This window comes from Manacus candei, unplaced genomic scaffold (genome assembly GCF_025592945.1).
Source record: "Manacus candei isolate 608988 ecotype Guabito, Panama unplaced genomic scaffold, ASM2559294v1 h1tg000014l, whole genome shotgun sequence".
NCBI lineage: Eukaryota > Metazoa > Chordata > Aves > Passeriformes > Pipridae > Manacus > Manacus candei.
In genome coordinates, this window is record NW_026138062.1 from 33,366,898 (window position 1) to 33,387,728 (window position 20,831).

A 20,831-nucleotide genomic window follows, 5' to 3' on the forward strand; every position below is an offset into this window, starting at 1 on the left:
TGGAAGGCATACAGAGACCATGACGCTACCTCTTACTCTTCTTACTTTCCCACACAGCTTGACAGTGTACAGGCCTGTTCTGTATCTAAATTTACAAGCTGTGACAAGTGATAAATATCCTAATTCTAAAAAGCTATTGTGTACCACTGAGACAATTAAAATTCCTTAGATACCTAGATGCAGTACATAATACATTTAGTCAACATAAGAACGTGTCAGAGAAAGAATGTTTTATCCCAGGACACATCCAAGCATCTAAAAATACCTCTTCAGTTTAAATAAAAGTACTGTAACAGCATTCATTGGGAAATCCCCTTTCCTCAGATTACAAAAGTAATGTTAATTCTTAAATAGTCTGGTGATATGTGGTAAGAACTGAGTAGAAGAGTTTATAGAAAGTACAAAATAAATTATATGTATATATATATATATATACAATTTTTTAAGGAGAAAAATAGGGTTAAAGTGGGGAATTTTTAATTCTTTCATCTAACAAAAAAAAATCATACCGTGCATTTCAGAGCATAGACTGAGCTCCAGGCTGCCGCTATTCCATAGAGTTTAGCAGCAGGAGAAGGCATACAAGAGTTTTCCAGGTTTGGTCATAAGATGACTTGATCAAGACACGCCATTTTATTCAAAACATATAATTCCTCACTCAGTTTTGCTTAGTTTCTCTGGAGGTTGTACATACCTTTCAAGGAATGGCTAGCAGGAACACAGTTTAACTGTAATGTGTGATAGAAAGGAAGTTAACTGCTGACTACATATAAATACTACGCTATAACAGTGCCAGAAATGTACACTGTTTCTGAGATGCATAGCAGTGGTAGGAAACAACTCATTCCTCCATTTACTGTATTGCTTCTCTGCTTTTAGCGGTGAGGTAGAAGGGTGTCTCCTAATTCTTCTTTGACAATTAGAAGCTATTTTTTTTCTTTGTGATAGCTTAAGGACTATGATGGAATTCATCTTCTTTGGGAGGCTTGCTTTAAAAAAAGAAAACAAATAGAGAAGACTGATGCCGTGTTCAGCTGGAGAAAGGTTTATGACATCAAGAACTAACTGATCTGACCTCTTTTTGGGTCCAAGATCCACTGTGCAGTGTTAGTGTTGCTGGTGGTTGCTGCTGGCATCACTCCACCAGCTGATCAGTGTAAGCATCATGTCCATTGCATTCTTGTCAGCAATTTTTACCTTTTCACATAGAAATGCACACTGTTCAATGACTAATAGCCCTATCAGCACACTATTTTAGTGCAATAATCATGGCTAGGCTTCGCGAACAAAGATTTGGGAAGGGCTCTACCCATGTTTGTTGCAGGCGCGTTGGTGGCTAAAAAGGCCAATACGAGATAGACATGTCTGGTTGCAAAAGGCACAGCAGAAAGACTCCTTAGGAGGTATATTCTGCAGGGTACGATTCTTTCTGCATTGTCTTTTCTCCTCAAGAGTGATCCTACATGCTTTCTCAAAGGCATCAGCAGCATTATAGATAGTGTGTCTAGTGCAATAATAGTGTGCACTAAAATAACACAGTAACCTTATGATGGTTTGGTGAACCAGCACACAGCAAGTGATATGCCCCACTCTGAGATAAACCTCACCAACCCACAATCAGAGGTTGAGGTTTCTATGGAAACACTGCCAGCTATTCTGACAAGGTCCAGTTTCCACATGTGAATCAGAGCACTTTATTCTCTCATCCTAAATGCTCACATTTCTGCATAAGTATCTCTGACTGTGTAGCCTTTTATGGAGTAGTGATGGTAACTTAGACAGCATCAAACCATATCAAGCAGATCTTGAAGCTGTGAAGAGCACAAATGAAAGATTTACACCATGTAGCCCAGCTCAGCTGACTCCTTGCCACAAGGAACAGAGAGACAAAGGCTTTGTTTGTAAACCACAGTTCAACCCAAACAGCAGCAGCTTTCTCCTCCAACCACACCAATGCCACAAGTAGACCCTTAAAGCTGCCACATGAGAAGCATGCTACCATTTCTCAAGCTCATCTCCAAGGGACTGAACATTTGCTACTGCTGATTATAGTATCCCTACGTCTGGTGTGCCAACAGCCTACAGTTTCTGATATCTCCCATTCTGAAAGAAAATATTGTGCAATTGTTTCCATTTTATTCAGCATAGTGTTCTTGGTTGGAGGGTCTCAGTCTGTCATTTTTCTGCCAATGGTGGTTTTACTTATTTCAGACCTCAGTCAGCTTTCTTCTAGCATTTAAATTAACTTTGGAAATCCAGAGTTGAAAGCCTGTGGTCTCACACCTGTCACAAGACAAAGAACCACAATATTTTGAGCTGTTTACAGCCTCATGTAATCTTGTCCAGGCCTTTAGAGACTGTCAGACAGCAAGCTGGAAGGAAAGGCTGTTTAAACTGCAATTTTCAGCTTCTTGGATCTCAACAGACTTGTGGCAATACTGAAAGCCGCAAAAGATGTTGTTCCTTCTTTTATTGCAGATATTCTCAAGAGTACCTGGAAGACTTACATAAATGACCTCAATTTTAACCTATTTGGACTAGATTAGTGTGATGGAAAAAATGTCATGGGTGATATTGCAGCCCAACCTCTACATGGAAAAAGTTTTTCCTCTTTTGGCTGTAACGCTTCTCCAGCAACTAAATTAGAATTCACAAGTCTTCTGCAGGATCCCTAATGGGATCAAAGATTAGAAACATCTTTGAAGTTTGTCTTCCTTTGCTCCACTGTTAATTCATACCTGCACTAATCCACCATGGTTCTCATCTAATCAGTCACTCTCCCTCCCAAAAGGGACAGTTTACAGGCTTTTCCCAAATCCCCATTTATTTGTGTTCATTATCCACACTTCATTTTGCAAGGGCATACCATTTTATTTATTGATTTTTCAGGTACTATAAAGAGGCCAGCTCTGTTTTCTGAAATCTTTTGGTCTAAATGAGATTTGCCAGTAATATTTACAGTACTTATAACCTTGGTCCTGTTTATTGCTAGTATGGCAATTGGATTGAACTGTGTGTGTGACAAATTCACAACATTTTACTTTTGACAGTAGTTATTAATAATACGATTGAAATGAGATCATCTCAGTCTCACTTTTTAAATTTGGTCCTTCTTGAAAGAGATCAAAGAAACACTGAACCTCAAACTTATTTGCCTCTTGTTTAGGAAAACAAGCTAACAGCCTCACTGACCCTAAGAAGAAATCACTCAATGTAAAACATAATTTTAAAAATCCTTTCAAAATTTACATAATTCAAAACTATGACAAAGGTATTTCTTTGTCTCACTGTGACTCAAAGTTGTCTCATAACTACCATATCAACCTTCTTTTATCTTTAAATTAATGCTTATTTTTGGGGGAGAGGGGGAAAACTATCTTTGAAAGAAAGCCTATTATCATAAAATTTTGTAATGAATTTTGTCATTGACAGTAATTAGTTCAGTCAGGCAACTGTTTGATTTACTTACACATTTCAAAGTCAGAGTATCTCATTGTGCTCAATAGCTCCAACCTCACAGACAATACAAAATGCAAAACTGAATCAGAAGCAATATGTGGTGCTTTTTGGAAATGTATCTTTCTGGAGTTGAATGCATCTAGATTGAATTTCAGAAAGCACAAAAACTGCAGATGAAGTCAAAAAATACCCCATCTATGAGCCATAGCTAGACATCCAGAATTCAGCCTTTTAAAATACTGATTTATAAACTGAAATGAAATGCATGAGAGGGACATGGTGAAGAAGAAACTTTCTTAAAAGTCTTGTAAGGTCGTACTTCATTAGTAGGAGACTATGAAGATTTTAACTATGGTTCCATTAGAAAGCAGATTAATCCAGAATGGAGGAAATGAAGGACATTTAAAAAAAAAAAAAAAAAAAAAGAAAAAAAATTTTTAAAAAGAAATAAAAAAAAGAAAAAGAGAAATGGATGAGCTCTCACTTCTTCAAAGCTTTACTTCTTACTTTTTCTTTGGGCTAAATTAAAAGATTAATTCATTTCGATGAATACCCAGAGGGTTCACTTCTAAATGAGTATTTCCCCCATCAACAGATAGAATAGGAAGATTAGAGTAGGAAAAGGAGACAATTTATAGTGAGCTTTCTGGTCATCAGAATGGTTTTAATTTGGATGTGACAGACATGTTCCAGTTGCTGCTTGCCTTCATATTTTCAAAAGGACATTTTAAGGGCCACTGTTCCAAGTGCTGTGTGTCCCCAGAAGGATACATATTGTGCTTGTCCGTGTTACTGTCTCTGGACTGACTGAGGCTTTCCCATAGACCATAAAATTCACACTTCACAAGCAGCTCTCTTCTTCCTCGTGACCCCTCACATCCATATCAGATGGGATACCCTTCAGGATCCCTGAAGACTAGATATTTTAGAAAATGTGATTTAAAGATCCAGAAATTTTAGAAACTATTTCACTGATTTCTTTGTATCTGTCTAAGAAATGAATGAAGTTCATTATACAGCAATAAATAAAGTAGTCATGATCTCCTATTGACCATGGAAGCACAAAAACAGCCACTGGACACCTTTAAAATAAAGAAGGCGCTGATGAAACCACCCATTATTAGGGATATCTAAGTAGGCTGCCAAAGTAGCTACATGGACGAGACTGACATCTCATTAACATCTCCCCACAGAGTTAAAGAATGGACACACTTTGGGTGTCTGTAATGGGAATAATTTAATCACGGGGCAATGCACTACCTTCTCCAGTGAAACTGGTGTCTGGTAGCCTGGTGTGCGAGTGGTTTGAACTACTTTTTACCCTCTGCAGATTAAACACTAAGAGTTGCAGTAACTAAATTAGGTGCTCATAATCAGTCAAATAATCCTGTGTGGACATGGGCCAGGAAAGAGGATTTGCTGCTATCTGTCTCTTCCTTCTTGCCCTATTACCCAGTACCTGTTCAAACATTTGTACTCTCCCACCCCATTTTATGGACAGGAAAGCGAGGTGGATAATTTAAGCCACTTCTAAAGAGTCAGACAGAAGTAAGTGCCAAAAACTGGAACTGGAGCTGCCAGGTCTGAGCCAGGACAATTTTAGAACACAGACACAGAACCTCCCAGATCAGTCTTCTTACACCTAAAAATGAAGATTTTATATGGCACTTTATAACAATAACATACATGATTAAGCACTCTGTTGAATTGAGTTGGCATGAGAACTTGGCAAAATTCTTTCAACAGTTCTTTGCTCATAATGAGTGAGCTTTGCAGACTTGAGAGTTTCATGGTTTTTTTTTTTTTGGTTTGGACAAACTTAAGCTCAGCAAATTTGAAACCCCTTTATATTTCTGGTTGGCATCTTTATATAAAAGTACTTCTGTATTTCCAAACCAGCTTGATCTTCCTGTCTGTACTCAATCGTTGCAAGGGGTGGTACAGATCTTCCCAGTGTGGAACTGCTTCCCTCTGCTGTGTGTTCTGATGGGCAGGGAAAGAGGTAACAGTGAAGATAGCAAAAACATTATCTAAGCTATTAAAATATTATCACATTTAAAGTACTATCACAAGCACCATAGCTAAAACCCACTGAAATTAATGGACAACTTATAATTCAGCACTGTTGTTTCAGTCTCTGCAAACACAGAGAAACCTCTGTGCCCACACCTCCAAGTCATTCTTCGAATGGTTTTTTTGCCCACCTTTAACAACTAAAGTATGAAAAGTAAATGCTGAGAGTCTGAAAGGCAGCTAAAATTTCTTTTAGCCATTGCTCTTCCCGGATGACATACTGCATTTTTCCAGATGCTTCGCCCACAAAGCTGAGAATCCTCACTCAATACTGTTCTATTTTAGTCCTATTCAGAGTGAAATGATGGCATAAAGTGATTCTTCCATCAAAATACTAATATCAGAACAAGATCAGAAGGGGAAAAAAATTGAATTTGTCAGATAGAAAACCGAACACAAAATCAGTCATAAAAAAATGGTTGGAACGTATTTTCAGGTAGGAAATTCTTTGTATTTGTATTTACATAATACTTACGTATTTAAGAACACTTAGTATACCTATCTACCATGTGACAATTTTGAATGTTCTACCCATTTTGAAGGCAATTAGGCATCTATTCAAGGCTTCTCTTCTTACTTTAATTTCCTCAATTCTCCACCCACCTGAATCTGAGACTTTGACATTTTTGCTCACTAGAATGGAAATTCAACATTTAGCAAGGCTAGGGAATGCAAGGTCAAAAACCAGTGAGAAATTCAATATGTTGAAGAAGGGATCATGAAAGTTTACATAAAACATGCAATTTCATATTTCTATAATTTTTAACAAAGCAATAGCTGTCATGGGATACTAAAACAAGTTTTGAAATATTCACTACCATTTTCTTGTTCAGTCTTGTCGTGGTTTGAATCTTGTTTTCCCCTAGAGGCTAAGAAAAGTGGTAGACCCCAAGGGGTGGAAACCCCTGGAAGTTTTGAAGTTTTGAAGTTCTGCCCAATGGGCGCTCCTGCAAAAATGTCAACATCCCACAATCTCACCGGAAGAGATGAGTTGTAGTTTGGTTGTTGCAGGAGAGGTGGCCATGTTGTAGAGCCACGAGGAAGGGGTTCTGAGCCCCTTGGGCCCTCTGGGGCCTCCCAGCCCCTGGCTGGGGGGGCTGCAGGGACCTGGAACAGCATAAAGCTGGGCTAGGTGCCTGTAGTTATGCCGGGAGATGTTTTCTCCATGAGCGCAGAGCAGCAGCCGGCACTGACCAGAGAAACGGTGGCAGAGAGCCAGACAAGAGATAACACCTGAACTGAAGGAGCAGCAGAAACAACATGCAGCACCAGAGAGAAGACTCCTGGAAAGGGAAGAGAAAGAGAGCCAGCAGCCTGAGAGACAGAGTTCTGGGGGTAAGACTGTACCAGATCCCCTAAAACTCCCTTGAGACCCCTCTTGGAGAAGAGGGAGATGGACTCCTATTTTGGAGAGTAGTTTTGGACATGCAGTACCGGAGTGAGAGAGGAGCTAAGAAGCTCAGAGCCTCCCGTAGCTAGACCGGGACGACCAGATGGAATGTAGGGGGAGTTGACCTTGGCTCCCCCCTTGCACTGCTGCCACGGTGGCAGCCTGAGAGACAGGGCACAGAGGCCCTGCAAGGAGCTGAGTCTCCTGGAGATACCAGACCGTCACGAAGACCCCCCTGTGTCTTCGTGATATGACGTGGTGATACGACCTTGTCTGGGGTTACGAAGCCCACGGAAGACCCCTCGGTTGGAGGCGATGGGGCCGAGAGAGGCTTGAATACCTCCCTCGTGGATGCTGGCAGAAATCCAGCTATCAGCTGCTGCATGTGGAGAAGACAGACAGACTGCTGCCTCAGAAGATGCTGCTGCTTAAGGACTGGAAGGAATCTGTCCTTCTTTCCCTCCTGGACTTTTATTTGGAGGGGAGAAGAGATCTGATCCACTGTTAATACATATGTCATGGTAGAGATAGTTTGTGATCATGTGTATAATGTGATATGGTATTTATTTGTACAGTCATTGTAATATATTCCCTTTCCCCCATTCTGAGTCTGGTGTGTTTTGTCTGGAAAAACCCATCTTACATTAGGTTGAGATGTGGGAGGGGGAATAGAGCTGGGGATTTGGATTTTGGGGCTATCTCAAACCATGACAAGTCTGAAAAGAAATCACTTCAGCATTCAGAGTTGTGAGTAGATATTGAATAGCATTATGTCTTTAAGTCTAGTGCCTCACTGGAGAAGAGTTGCTTCTAACATCATGTTAGTATTCTATTTTAAGAATCTTGAGCAACAGGGATTGCATCACTTGAGTTGGAAGATTATTTAATAGACTAGTAGACCTTATGACTTTGAAGTATTTCCCGATATTATACCTACATTTCTCCATTTCCGAAACTCATAGCAGTTACCATACCTTAACTCATTCTGAACAATCTGTCCTTCAAATTCTCCACACATCAAACTCTTCCACAGTTATTAACAAACTCTTTCCCATGTGGTACTTACAAACATTAGAGTCTATTCTGATGAAGTACATAAAGATAATTACATGAGCAGGGTATTCAGCTGATCACTAAAAATGCAGATACAAGCAAGTGAGAGAACTCCAAGCCCCCCAAAATAGTAAAACAGAAGTTACAGTCTGAGCATCTTATTACCTCACCGCAGAATCACAAGATAATACTAGGAATCACATCCCACAACTGTGGGCCTTTGGTGTATGACATGAATCTCTTAGACAAATTTCATTGTAGCAGACTTCAACATAGTGAATTTAAAATTCCAAGGGAAAATACACAAAGTTAAGTATTTTGTTATAAATTAGCTATTTAGGAGTTTTTCTTTATGTTTACACAATTCTTTCACTCCCAAATCATGCTGCTTTTGACCTCAACATGACTTTCTAGTCATTAATTTTTTCTCATATTTTGCAGAATACATTCACACTCCTCTTAGATTGGACTATCTGAATTTTTCAATTCTAGCCAACTTAGACTGAAAACAAGCAAAAAGGTTTTTGACAAAATCCCTTTCATCTAAATAAAGAATAATGGTTTAAAATATGCATTTTTGAAAACCTCTAAAGCAGTAGTCTAGAGCTGACTGTAAACTTGAATTTTTCAGGTAATCTTTAGTGGGCAAACCTATCTGTGGCACAGAAAAAACCTGGGGAGGGCTGATAGCAGGACCTGCAGCTGAGCCTCAGCCTGGAGTTTCCGAGATGCCCATCAGGTGTCAGACCATCTGATTTTGCCCAAGCAGAAGACATCATGTGGGCCTTGCTGCACTGTGGTATAAAGCTGCTCTGATGTGGGAAGCCATGAGATGGGAGGTGTGAAAGTGGCAGGAGTAGCTGCAGGCTTCACACTGAGCAGAGAGGAACATTTGTAGCAACAAAGGATGGACACACCACACACCCCCACCTCCTCTGGTACAGTGATCTCTCACTACCTCCACTTCTCTGAATTGTTTCATTCAAACACAACTGCCCTTGTCCTCCATATTGAACAAAGAGCTCACCCTGAACCATTTTAACCATTTCATTTTGAACAGGACAGGACAAGCAGTGGTGATCTGTGGTGAGCTCCCCTGATTCATCCTAGAACCCAGCTTTGAACTGGAATGGTCTTTGGCTTCTGACATTACATCTCACCTCCTTCAGCAAAGTGAGAAGCTGCCTTATATGCCACCATTACCATGAATGAGCTTCACAGACCCTAGCTTCCCTGTGTGCAAACCACAAGTCACATATAGGCACCAAAAAGTGGATTTTAAATGGTCAAAACAGACTAGTGACCCTGACCTGAAGGTCAGTTCCCTGCCACAGAAGCTGGTGAGATGTTGAGCAGTTTGGATACCAGAGCTCTCCCTCCAGCCTCAACACAAAATTGAGCAGGACCTCATAGGAGCAGAGCCTATGACTGATCCTGATTAGCAGCTGGTGGCACAACTGTCACAATTGGCATGTTATTGATGAACAGCAATCTGGCTTCCACCCACAATCCAGGGACAGAACTCCAAGAAAGACCAGAGGACAAACAGGCAAGTGCTACACAGTGTCCCCTGTTCTACCATGGGAAAAGAGCACAGTCCCACCGTTGAAAAATCCATTTAATTGAGTAAATCTGAAAATGCGAGGTATCGCCAGAAAGTCAACCAAGGAGCATAGCACAGGCTCTGTGCACATCCAGGCTTACTGCTCTTAGAGGGGTCACAGGAAGGGGAGAAATCTGGTGAAGAATAAAGCTGCCGCATTGTAGCTCCATTAACAAACTTCCCCTCAACACAAACATCACGTCTCCTTACTCTAAACAAGTAGGGTTTTACTCTCTAGACAGAGACACTGGTTAGGACTTACAAAAAGAAATGTATTTGGGAAGGGCTAGCACCTCAAGACATCTGGTGGAGGAGCCATAGTCATTGGCTTTTTAGTAACTTACAATACTTCATGATTTTGAGTTGAGCCCCTTGAGTGACAACAGTAGCAGCTTCTCTATTTATAATATATGCACACTTGGAAGATGTTATCAACTACTTCTGTCTCCCTGACACACAGAGATGCTGCTTAAATGGGAAATTGTGTTACGTACGTTTGAAGATTTCTAAAGTTAGATCGTTTTGCATTTTCTACCCTAATGAGCTAGGAAATTAACAGTAAAACTTTATCCCACCCTCTAGGAAACCTGATTTAGTCAAAGACATGATCTCAGGTAGTATCTATAGAATCAGCTATTTATTTAATTTAAATAAAATCATTCTTCCAGCTGACAGTAAAGGGAAGAAATGCTAAGATTACTGAGGCAATACTTCTTCCCTAAATCCTTTCTGTGCATGTTGAAGTGCACTGCTGCTCTGTGTTAAATAAGATGAGGTAGAATGGAAAGCAACTAATTTGTGCTCCCTGAGTGTTGGGCAACTAATTTAACTCTTGCTGGTACATGGACTATAAATAGAAAAAGATGGTACAGTTTCACACCAATAACCTTTCTATGAAAGTTAATAAATCAACACTAAGGAAACAATTTTTTTTCTTCCTACCTATCTACCCTATCAGGAATGATGAACAAGAGTTGTGTTGCCTTTAATCCAAAGTAAGCATGAGATGCTAAGTGTCATCTTGTGTGATGACTTACCAGAGGGCTGGCACCCTAAACATGAGATGTGCCCTCACCTGCTTGGCAACACACCTTCTCCTTCTCTCACTCTTGTCCAACTAAAGACAAATAAAAGAATTCTGGGGTGGACAGTTGTGCATGTCACAGGAACCATGTGACAAAGGAGACCATCAGGAGTGGCTCATTCTCTTGCTCTCACATGGTGGTGGAGAGAAATAGACAAAGGCTTAGATGAGTTATCTAACTTGGCAGAAAGAGTAGAATTATAGGTGCTATTTTTCATCAGGTGACAGGCTGTGCTCATCTCTACATGAATTTGTACAAGGAGAACACTTCCCTTGGGTAATTTTCATATCCATCAAAACCTTTCTTGTAATATGCACAAATTGGTTACAACATCCTGATCCCGACATTAAAGAGAGTTACCATTTTCAGTGAAGTCAGCTGAAACCAAATGCTTCCACATCCTTCCAGTGCCTGGAATATGGTTTCAGTTTTTATGGGCTTAATGTACAAATATAATAAAAAAGTACACCAGAATATATAAACAAAATCAACTTTTTTTAAGAGAACTGAAGAGTCAGATGTAACTTTCTATGTCTGAGATTATTAATGCTTCTTTCACAGTGTTTTTTTAATGGAAATCAACTGACTCAACTTCAACACCTTGGAGTATTTTCCTTTTAGAGAATTCTCAGCTGTATAAGCTGTATGCATCTACTGTGTTCATGGATAGATGTCATTTTTTTCAGATTCACACCTCAAATTGCTAGCCAACAACATCCCTTGCTGAGATGTGGCTTATGTCTTATCAGAAATCAGGTAATTCTGTCCCCAACACAGGTTTTAGGTAACCAAAGACTAAAAGATTACAACACCAGATAAAAGGAAAAGCTTTCCAAAGGCATAAAGGTAGGGTAAAAACACAAAGTAAAAGAGTTTGAGTATTCTAAAAATAAGGTTTATTAGGAAATAAACAGAAATGAATGATCGGTGCAACAGAAAAACAAGATACAAGCATGTTTGGGAGCATTGGAAAAGCTAAAGTCCCTACTCACATTAGTCTTTGGCATTTCAATCACCCTACATAAAGGAGAAAGAGAAAATCCTTAGGGTTTTAAACTATTTTCATTGTATTTATTTTAATTAATTTCAAAGTAATACAAACACTGAAGGATTTAGGAGACTGCAACATCTTGTCTCCTCTGCTGCTTCATATCACCTGGCGGCCCCATCTGCAACCCACCCAGGCTGATACCACTTGCTTTGATATTGATACAGTTCAGGCTCAATCCAATCTTCAAAGAAAAATGGGCATGAAAATTCCTCAATTCCCCTTTATGCTCTGAGCCCAGGGCATGCGCACTCTTCCAAAGGACTGCATGATCCAGTGGGGATTATTTTGTACCTCATGAAATTAACAGCCTTTACAGAAAATAGGATTTGGAATGACATTTCTGCCATGGGATCATTCAAAGTCTGGTAGATGAAACAACAGCTACGATATCAGTTCTGATCACTTTCATATCACTAGCTCATATTATTTGCTCAGTTTTCTAAACTGAGTTTATTATACGGACTATTAAGAAGTAGAAGAAGATGAGAAAGACCATATAGCTTATTTTAGATAATCTTTGTCCTAAACTGCTCTGCATTGGCTGCCATTTACTTACCATACACAGTTTACTACGTTTATTTACTATTTCATCTTGTAAGAAGGGATGTTCCAGGTAAAAACAAAATACAAAAATGCCTCAGGTTCAGTCTTAATGGGATCTTCTCTGTATCAGGGAAACCAGCCACTTTTTATATGATGTACAGTCAGCCCCTATTCACCTATTAATATTTTAAATATTTAATATTTACTAAATATTTGTTAATATTTAATAATTATTAGTAATATTTTTAAAAATAAATCTGACTCAGAAATCAAGATAGCAAACCAAAGTCAGTGGCACAAAAGAGATTAGTGAGTACTGCACAGATTTCATTAGTCTTAAATTAGACAGAAACTCCAATCTGGACAATCCTGAAATGCATCTATTTAATATCCCTCCAGAAAGAAAGGCACTTTTTGGACTTACGGTTAGTTGTCCTGCTTTGATCACTCTGGGCACTGTCGTTTGACTGGTTGCTGGAGACAGAGGATACGCTTGAGCTCCTAACAAAACCAAATGCAGCCAGCTTTGCTGCTGGCAACCGGGAATAACCTGGAGGACGAAGTCCAGACTGGCAGGGCTTGGGAAGATTTGATTTTGCAGCACTTGGACATGATCCTTTCTTAAGATCCACTGAAAGAAGGAAAAAGAAAGAATTTTTTTTTAATACACTAAACTAGGAGATACTGATCATTTCCTGTAACACCCACCTACATAAAGGCAATATTAAGACTGAATACAAGTTTAATGGCTGATCAAACTGCAGTGATGTCTTATCCTTTGCTGTACTAAAAAAACATTGGGTGGAAAAATTACAGGTCACAATAATTTTTAAAATATGAAATGTGCCAAGTACCCATGAGGTATAACTCGAACTTCCAGCAAAGTAATATAGTTCAATGCTGCTAAGAATTTCTTTCAATGTTATCTTCTTTAATGCTGTATCACTTTCTAATTTTACATTTGCTATGTGCCAATTAAAAAAAGCCTCATACACAGAGACAAACACAATATGCCTAACCTCCAATTTTGGAAACTATTGTAGACCGCCAACAGTCCTCTTCAAGGACACAGGACTTCTTTTTTTCCATCAAAGAAAACACTTCTTTGAAGTTTTCTTTCAAATTTCTCTAAAAGAAAACTCACTTTTCTTGCACCAAGCCTGGGGACAAGGATGTGACCCATGAAGTTGTACTTTTTTAACATTCCACCAGCCATTTCCACTGAAGGACTTCTCCCCATTAAACCATCATCCTATGTGAGTGACATCAACCAAGTCTCTGACAACTGCCAATGGCAAGTTTATAACACATGAAGTTAGGCAACAACAGTAGTTCAGCTACCATATCTGCCTGTAGTAAAAACTAACTGGTCACCTGTCTTCAGCTTCTGTCCCAACCCGTATTGTGCTGCTCTTGCTTAGGCAAACTTTCCTAGGCAAATCCACAACACAGGATCATAAATGTTCCACATTGTCCTCACAGGCCAAAGGTCCATGAGCATGGCAGAATTGTCTTCAAGGCCAGAGATCAAAGATTAGAGTTTGTTTTTAATTGGAAGGTCTGGATACCAAGTGAATCTAGACCTCAACTGTATCTAAATTTGGACAGAATTTTTCCTTTTAGATTTGAGAACATATTTTTTTAAAAAAACATTAACAACATTCTCCAAAACCTGATGCTTGAGTCATCAGACATCAGGACTAGTGGAATAGGAGACAAGGCATCATTAAAAACTATCAACATATTATGCCAGAAAAGGCCACAAAGTCACCCTTTTCCCATTCTTATTTAGTGAACACTATTTGTACACTAGCCTGACACATACTTCAAAGGAAGAAATGAACTTTCATAATATAAAAAAAAACACAAATTAACTGCACAGTAAGAATATAGTCTTCATATTATTACCGCATTTAATTCTTCTGTAAACTATGTAGGTCACAGCCTTATTAATTTTAATGAAGCATTACACTTTGCAGAGACTTTAGAGAAAACAAGGCTAACTCCTTTGAGCAGAAAAGTGTTATGGGGATTTCGAAAGATAGTTGTGTACCTCATCACAATACTAATGCTAAGCTTTGTTTAACATTTCTTTTGTTTAGCATTTTCTTTTGAAATAGAAACATATGTAATACCAAGCTAAAAAGAGTTTTGTTATCCTATAAAACACATTCCTATAAAGACATCAAAAAATGCTCCTTGCTCAACAAACAAAGCAATTTATGTACTCTAGGCTCTTAAAAATGCATTTTTGTACGCACTTTTCCCAAGCTGAGCTCTTTATTAAGACTCAAGGAGATGGATACCTTTACCAGCCGAGAGGAGTACATGCTGTGTAGAGTGATCCAAAGGAAAATAACAAGTATCTATAGTGTGTAACAAAAGATTGCTAAAATCCCCATTCAGTTCTCTGGTACCAACAGAGGCAATTTTGGACTCTGATCCTGAATCTGGCTTCATTTGGATGGTGTGAAGATGGGCTCAAAGGTAGCTGTGGGTTCCAGGTGAAGGGCAGTGCAGGCATATCAGTACCAAAAGAGACAAGCAGTGATGGTCACCATCAGTTTACTGCCAGGCTTGTGCAGCATTGCTTTGACAGTGGTCTATTACAGATGTTTTATGGCTATCTGCAAAATACCCTCAAGTCAGACTTCTTCCTTCCCCACTGCAAAATATTCCATGTGTCACATCAGTGACAGGATCATGCTCAGGCAGCATCCAGATTTCGAAGTAGAGCCAAGTACTCACGACAAGCAGCTGCAGGAGCAAGGAACCTGCCCAGGTCAGTGGCAGCAGGGAGAAGGTATGGGACTGTCTCTTGTGGGTTTTACAGGTTTCCAAAAATGCACCAACATGCCTAGACTACATAAGAATCTCTGAAAATTGAGGTGGAGGGAGAGATTTTACCATTTCAGAGCAAAAAAACTATAAATATCACAGATTTCCTGGAACAAAATAGGGGAAATTCCACTGAGGCAGTGGGGTAAAGTGGTTAGAAATGGCTGTATTCAAAAAGCATTTCAAATGTGCTTGCCCTAGGGCAGAGAGGTTCACCTGACACTCCCACATCCCCAGCTTAACCACAGGGATGCCTACAACAAGTCCCTATATGGCCTGTTCTTTATACCACTGTGCAACAAGCGCCTGTAGCCCACAACACACCAAGCACCATGCGTGTCAATGAAGAAGAATAATTTCCTTAAAACCAGAAGATGACAAGTTGCCCAGCCATCATCTTTACCTTTTCTTCAAAGTCATTCTCCCAGACTTGGGCAGAGGGTTCAGTGCTTTTTTTCTCACACTTTCGTGTGTGTTTCTAGTTTATGACTTCAATTCAAATTTTCCCTGAACTAACAACATTTTGAATCTTGAACTCATCATCAACCTTAAATTATTTTTCACTTCTCTTCTTTGTAATCCAGTCCTTCTGTACCATGAGAACCTGAGGGTAGGACATTATCCTCATTAGGGATGCATTCAAATCCTTAGAGCTAAGTAATTTTTTGTCTTCTTTCTCATTAAAATACATGAGGCATCAGCCTATTGTATGTATTTTCTGTTCTAAATATCAGGTTTTATCACAGATGTTCCTTATTTCTCTTTTTTTAAAAGTATAGAAGTACTCCTGTAAACAAGGTCTGCGAGTTCAAAACAAAAGTTATTTTAATGAGCAGCTTTCATTTTAATAAAAATCTGCCAAAATAAGTTAAAAAATTGGCAAAAAATCTTTCCAATTGTCTCACTGCCTGAAGCTAATTATAGAATTAAGCATTGTTGTCTGTACGCACATGAGTGATTTTCTTCAACGCTTCAAGCTGTTCCCAACCTGAAACATGAAAACATTTTGAGGTAGGGACTGATTGACACAAACTAGATGTGCCTGGGGAGACTGCAGAAAAGTCTGAGCTACACTTCTTGTGCATCCCCATCGCACATGAATTACATCTTCATGCACATCTGAGAAGCAATTTTCATGTGACTTCTCTGTGAAATCTGAAATATGTTTTAGCTGAAATGAATGAAAAATTAAAGAAAGGAATTACACAGATATGTTCTTATGAAAAAGAGTAGTGGTTCAAGACTTCAGCTCCACAATTCAGGGATCCTTGGCAAGCCTTTGTTATCTTGTGGTAGGGGTTTTGTGTTTGTTTTGCTTTACCTTTATTTTTTAGTAGCATTTCTGTTAAAACTTTAATGATTAGATGACATTTTCTCTCATTTTCTGATATACTGAACATTACTATTCTCATTTCATATTGGGGAATCTGAAGCAAAAAACTTAACTGCAAGGTCACTGCATTAATCAGAGATAATACAAGCAGAGTTAACCCACCTCATTGGTATCTTTGTGCATTAAAACCAAATTGCACAAGTGAGAAACCTATTCTGTTGCCACTAGCTTTATGGTTTCCCTGTTATAACAATTTCTCTCTGAACAAGAACTGAGGCTTCAAAAATTTACACCTAAACAGCAGTGAGCAGGTTGTGCCCAGCTACCCTGTCAACCCTGGGACAATTCAGTTCCAAAGGCAAAACAGTTGCCACTGCTGAATATCAATTAATTTCTGATAGGCCAGTCCATAATGATACGGTAGCAAATGCTCATCTCCTCATTATTTAGATTTAAAAGCTCCAAAAAGTTGCTCTGTACCTTCCCAACTCCCAGGCAAACCAAGGCTGGTTAGTACATTCTCAACACCCCAAGAATTTGTCATCTCACAATTCATTCAAACTGAAAATGTCTATGTTTGCTTTGCAGATAATGTGCAAAGCAGGAGCATCTCTCAGAAACTTCCAATACAGGAATTGCCAGTGCCTGAATCTCACTCACTGCCTTTGTCACCAAAAGCCTAGAGCAACAAGAACACTACTCTGTGCACCAGAGCTGCATCCCACCTGCCTAGCTGCTGCTCACAAGTGCTGCGGGTGCCCAGCCAGTGATGATACTTGGGAGGAGGTAGGGTATGTAGTATTTGCCTGCTGCTACACCCAGATTGTTAGAGATACTGTTCTTATGAATGGCAGTTTGGTACAACAGTCATATAGACAACCCTTGTCATATGATGTGTGTTTGTTCTTTGAAGACACAGTAATTGTTGGGAGCTGAGAGGTGGCAGATGGCTATGTCTCAAGTAAGATGACGATGTCCTTAAAAAAACCCATGAGGAAGTGTCTGTGGGTCTTCGAAACACTTGACTTTTCTTTATGAAATACAGTCAGATTGCTCTCCCAAAGAAAGCAGAGTGCCAACTGAAAACTCTGCAGATTAGTAAAGGACAGAGAATAATTTCCCCTTTGAATTCTCCCCTTGTCATCTCTTTCCTTAAGCAATTAGAAAGCTTGCCAGTTCAAATCCAAGTACCTCAGACTGCAAACCTATAAACTAAGTACACAGCTGGTGTATCAGTGAAGCAACATTTCAGGAAGTAATCTCAAAATTCCTTTTCTATCATCAAATCTCATTTACGTGTTCAATTCCTAAGTATTCCTGAGAATAAACATGAAAATAAAGCTTTCCTACTGGGAGAAAGCTGTAGACATATTGTAGCATTCATGATGAAATACATTATACATATGCAAAGACACAAATAAGTGTATGTATCTATGTCTGTCTGAGTAATGAGAAACATTGCTGTCCTGATTTATGTGTAAATTCTATCTTTATCAAAAGTTGGCTTGCTTAGAAATGAGAGGAGTATCTAGACCCTCAGGACTGACAAATTTTATACACAGGGAGGTGATAAGGAAACAACATTTCATTAACTCACTCTTTGAGAAAAAAATACTGTAAAGACTACTGAAAAATGCAAAATTAAGTGAAATTAATGAGTATATAATTAAAGTGAAGTTTTAACTATGAGATCTCTGTTATACTTTTTAAAATCAGACATTAATTCCTTAAAAATAATCAGCTAATGTCAGACATTAATTCCTTAAAAATAATCAGTTAATGAATGCAAATCCTAACACACTTGCTTCAAGAAGTCTTTACAACCAAGGAAAACATATTAATATTTTACATGTTATAGACACGATATCCTTCAATGCTTGTTTTGAATTACAAGTTTCCCACAGAAAGAGCAGAGTCAATTTACATAAAATTAACAAATGTTAAGCTTTTGGAGACTCTTTTGCACCTACAAGTATATCACAATTCAATGCCTTCCTATCTTACCTACATTGAAGAATGCTTTTTCTTACAGTCAGGCTGCTTCCCTACCCATCTGAGGCAAAGCATCACCTCAGGAGCAACACTGCTTAATAAGGAACTCGTAGCCAATGCCATCACATGTCTTATATGTCTTATATCCTACAGATGAAGAAGGATCTCTACTTAAATCACATTTTACGCATCACACTTAGAGGTCACTTGAGGGAACACTCATTACTATTTTACTTTCTACTTTGCATAACTTAAAACTAACAAAACCTTTAATGTACTTGTAGTACTTGCAGTCTATCACAGCAGTTCAGAGATTTAATTATCAATTACTTTAGAGTCAGTTTTATGAGTATTATACATGGTCCAAACCACTCAGTTTATCAGTGCTACTTAACCAAACTGCTACATTATGAATGGTATGGCAAAGGGAAATAAAATCCTCATTATGAGGCACTGCTGCTGTCCTCGATACTGTGACATGGTGATTTCCATTTAAAAGACTCCATGGTCACTGGATGGCAACTGGCTAGATCCTTCTGTTTCCATTACCTCAGGGCAGGACTGAAATCACTAGGATTGGAAACTGGATTAAAAGCTCAGGATCAAGCTGCAGGAGATGCTGATTAGCAATCTTGAAGGCAAAAATACCCCCTACACTCTAACTGCTTTTGCTGCAGTCACCCCAGCCCTCACATCCCACAACACCCACAAGCAAGTCTTACTGGCTCTGCTTCCAGTATGCTGACCATATGTTCATGCATTTCATTTTCTTGTGTTTGTAAATATGACTCTATCAAAGCTGTGTTTAATCCTGCTTTTCAAATACTGTATCAAAACCAATAATGCAGATCAAAATTTCATACTACAACTAATTGCCAAATTAAGGGAGAATGGTTGAAAATGGTGTCAGATACCTCAACCCAACTGGCTAAACTGTGCCTGGCCCTACTCTAAGCCCCTCCAGTCAGCACCCCAACTGCTGTTGCATGCCAGAGGTTGCTGTCCCCTCCATCCCCTTCATGGCAATCAGGGACTCATCTCTGGTCTGTGTCCACTGCTGTGAGCTCAGGCATAGGAATTAGTTCTCTGTTGCCTTTACACTTTTATACCAGTCTTGTCCTATCTTCTGTTACTTCAGCCTCTTTCATGAGCAATTAATTCTTCTCAAAAGGCAGTACTAAAGACAAAAAGAGTGCTAAGCTGACCTGTGAAGTTATATGCTGCTGAGAGAAAGATTAAGTCATTTGAGGCATACAAAGAAAAAGGCTTTGGTCAAGGAAAAGGTGATTATAAGCCAACCTCGAATGGATAATTGGGAAACAAATGCCAAAAAAAAAGCATGTAAAGAAACCAAAATAAGATATCAGAATAGGAAAGATAAATAAAGGGAAGCATTGCACCAACAGAAAACAGTGAGAAGTACTTTGCAACAAAATAAAATGTTGCAGAAAAAATAAACACATTCTTCCTCTTGCAAGAAAAATGTAAGGTGAGATGCCAGAAATGAAAACAATGTGTCCTGAGGTGGACAGTGGAAAAGTAGAGACATTAGCAACCTCTCCAGAACAAGTCTTGGGTAATTTCAAATCAATAGAAACAGTCAGAGCCCAAACACCAGATGAGACACACTTTGGCATCCTGAAAGAGATGACGGACAAATTATTGGACTACAATGAGGCATCTTTATTAGCAAGGTATCAATAGACTACAGAGAAACAAGCAAAATAACAGTTTTAGGAAAGAAATTATGGAAAGTTATCAATTAAATTTGACTTCCAAAACAGACAAAGTCTAAGAAACAATCAGTGATTTAAAAAAAAAAAATAATCAAAAAAATAACAAGAACAAAAACTTTTGAGAAATATGAAAACTTTAGGAAATACAACTTCAGTGGAATAGAATCACACTAAGAGCTAGTGAAATTTCCTCATGTATACTTCTCGTGCACTGGCATTTTTAAAGGCACTATTAAGACAATAAATAGGACTTATAGGCTGGTCCTGTTTAGATTGTAGAATATCACATAATATAGGAAGACAGTAAAGTAACATTTACAAGACAAGTTCCTATATGGATTAAAAGTGGCTAAGGAAAGGTCATGTTTGCTATCATCAATGATGCAGGATAATGTGGATAATGGATGGATGATGGATGAATAAAAATCAGGGCAACATTCATTTCTGAGGATCAGATAAGACAGTTTATTTGTTAATAGGTCCTGCTTGTATATTTCTCTCATATCTATCTTCTAAAATGTTTCCTGTTATACAACAGCTTACCCTATTCATATTCTGAACTCACAGCCTCTTGCAGTTTCATTTAAATGGAAATTATGATCCAATTACACTCTACACCTGTATTCTCATGTTTAATGCTGACTGAACTCAAGTCACAGGGCTGAAATGGTGTTT

At 38.8% G+C, this 20,831-nt stretch overlaps 1 protein-coding gene across 8 annotated transcripts in view; it reads right to left on the reverse strand.

Moving 5' to 3' along the window:
• MTUS2 (microtubule associated scaffold protein 2) overlaps positions 1 to 20,831 on the reverse strand; it is a 252,063-nt gene that overhangs the window by 142,344 nt on the left and 88,888 nt on the right. For all 8 annotated transcript variants that reach the window (XM_051779009.1, XM_051779007.1, XM_051779006.1 and 5 more), the window contains one exon: positions 12,682 to 12,888. In XM_051779009.1, the coding sequence (XP_051634969.1) occupies positions 12,682 to 12,888 (207 nt within the window). The remainder of the gene's footprint in view (positions 1 to 12,681; positions 12,889 to 20,831) is intronic.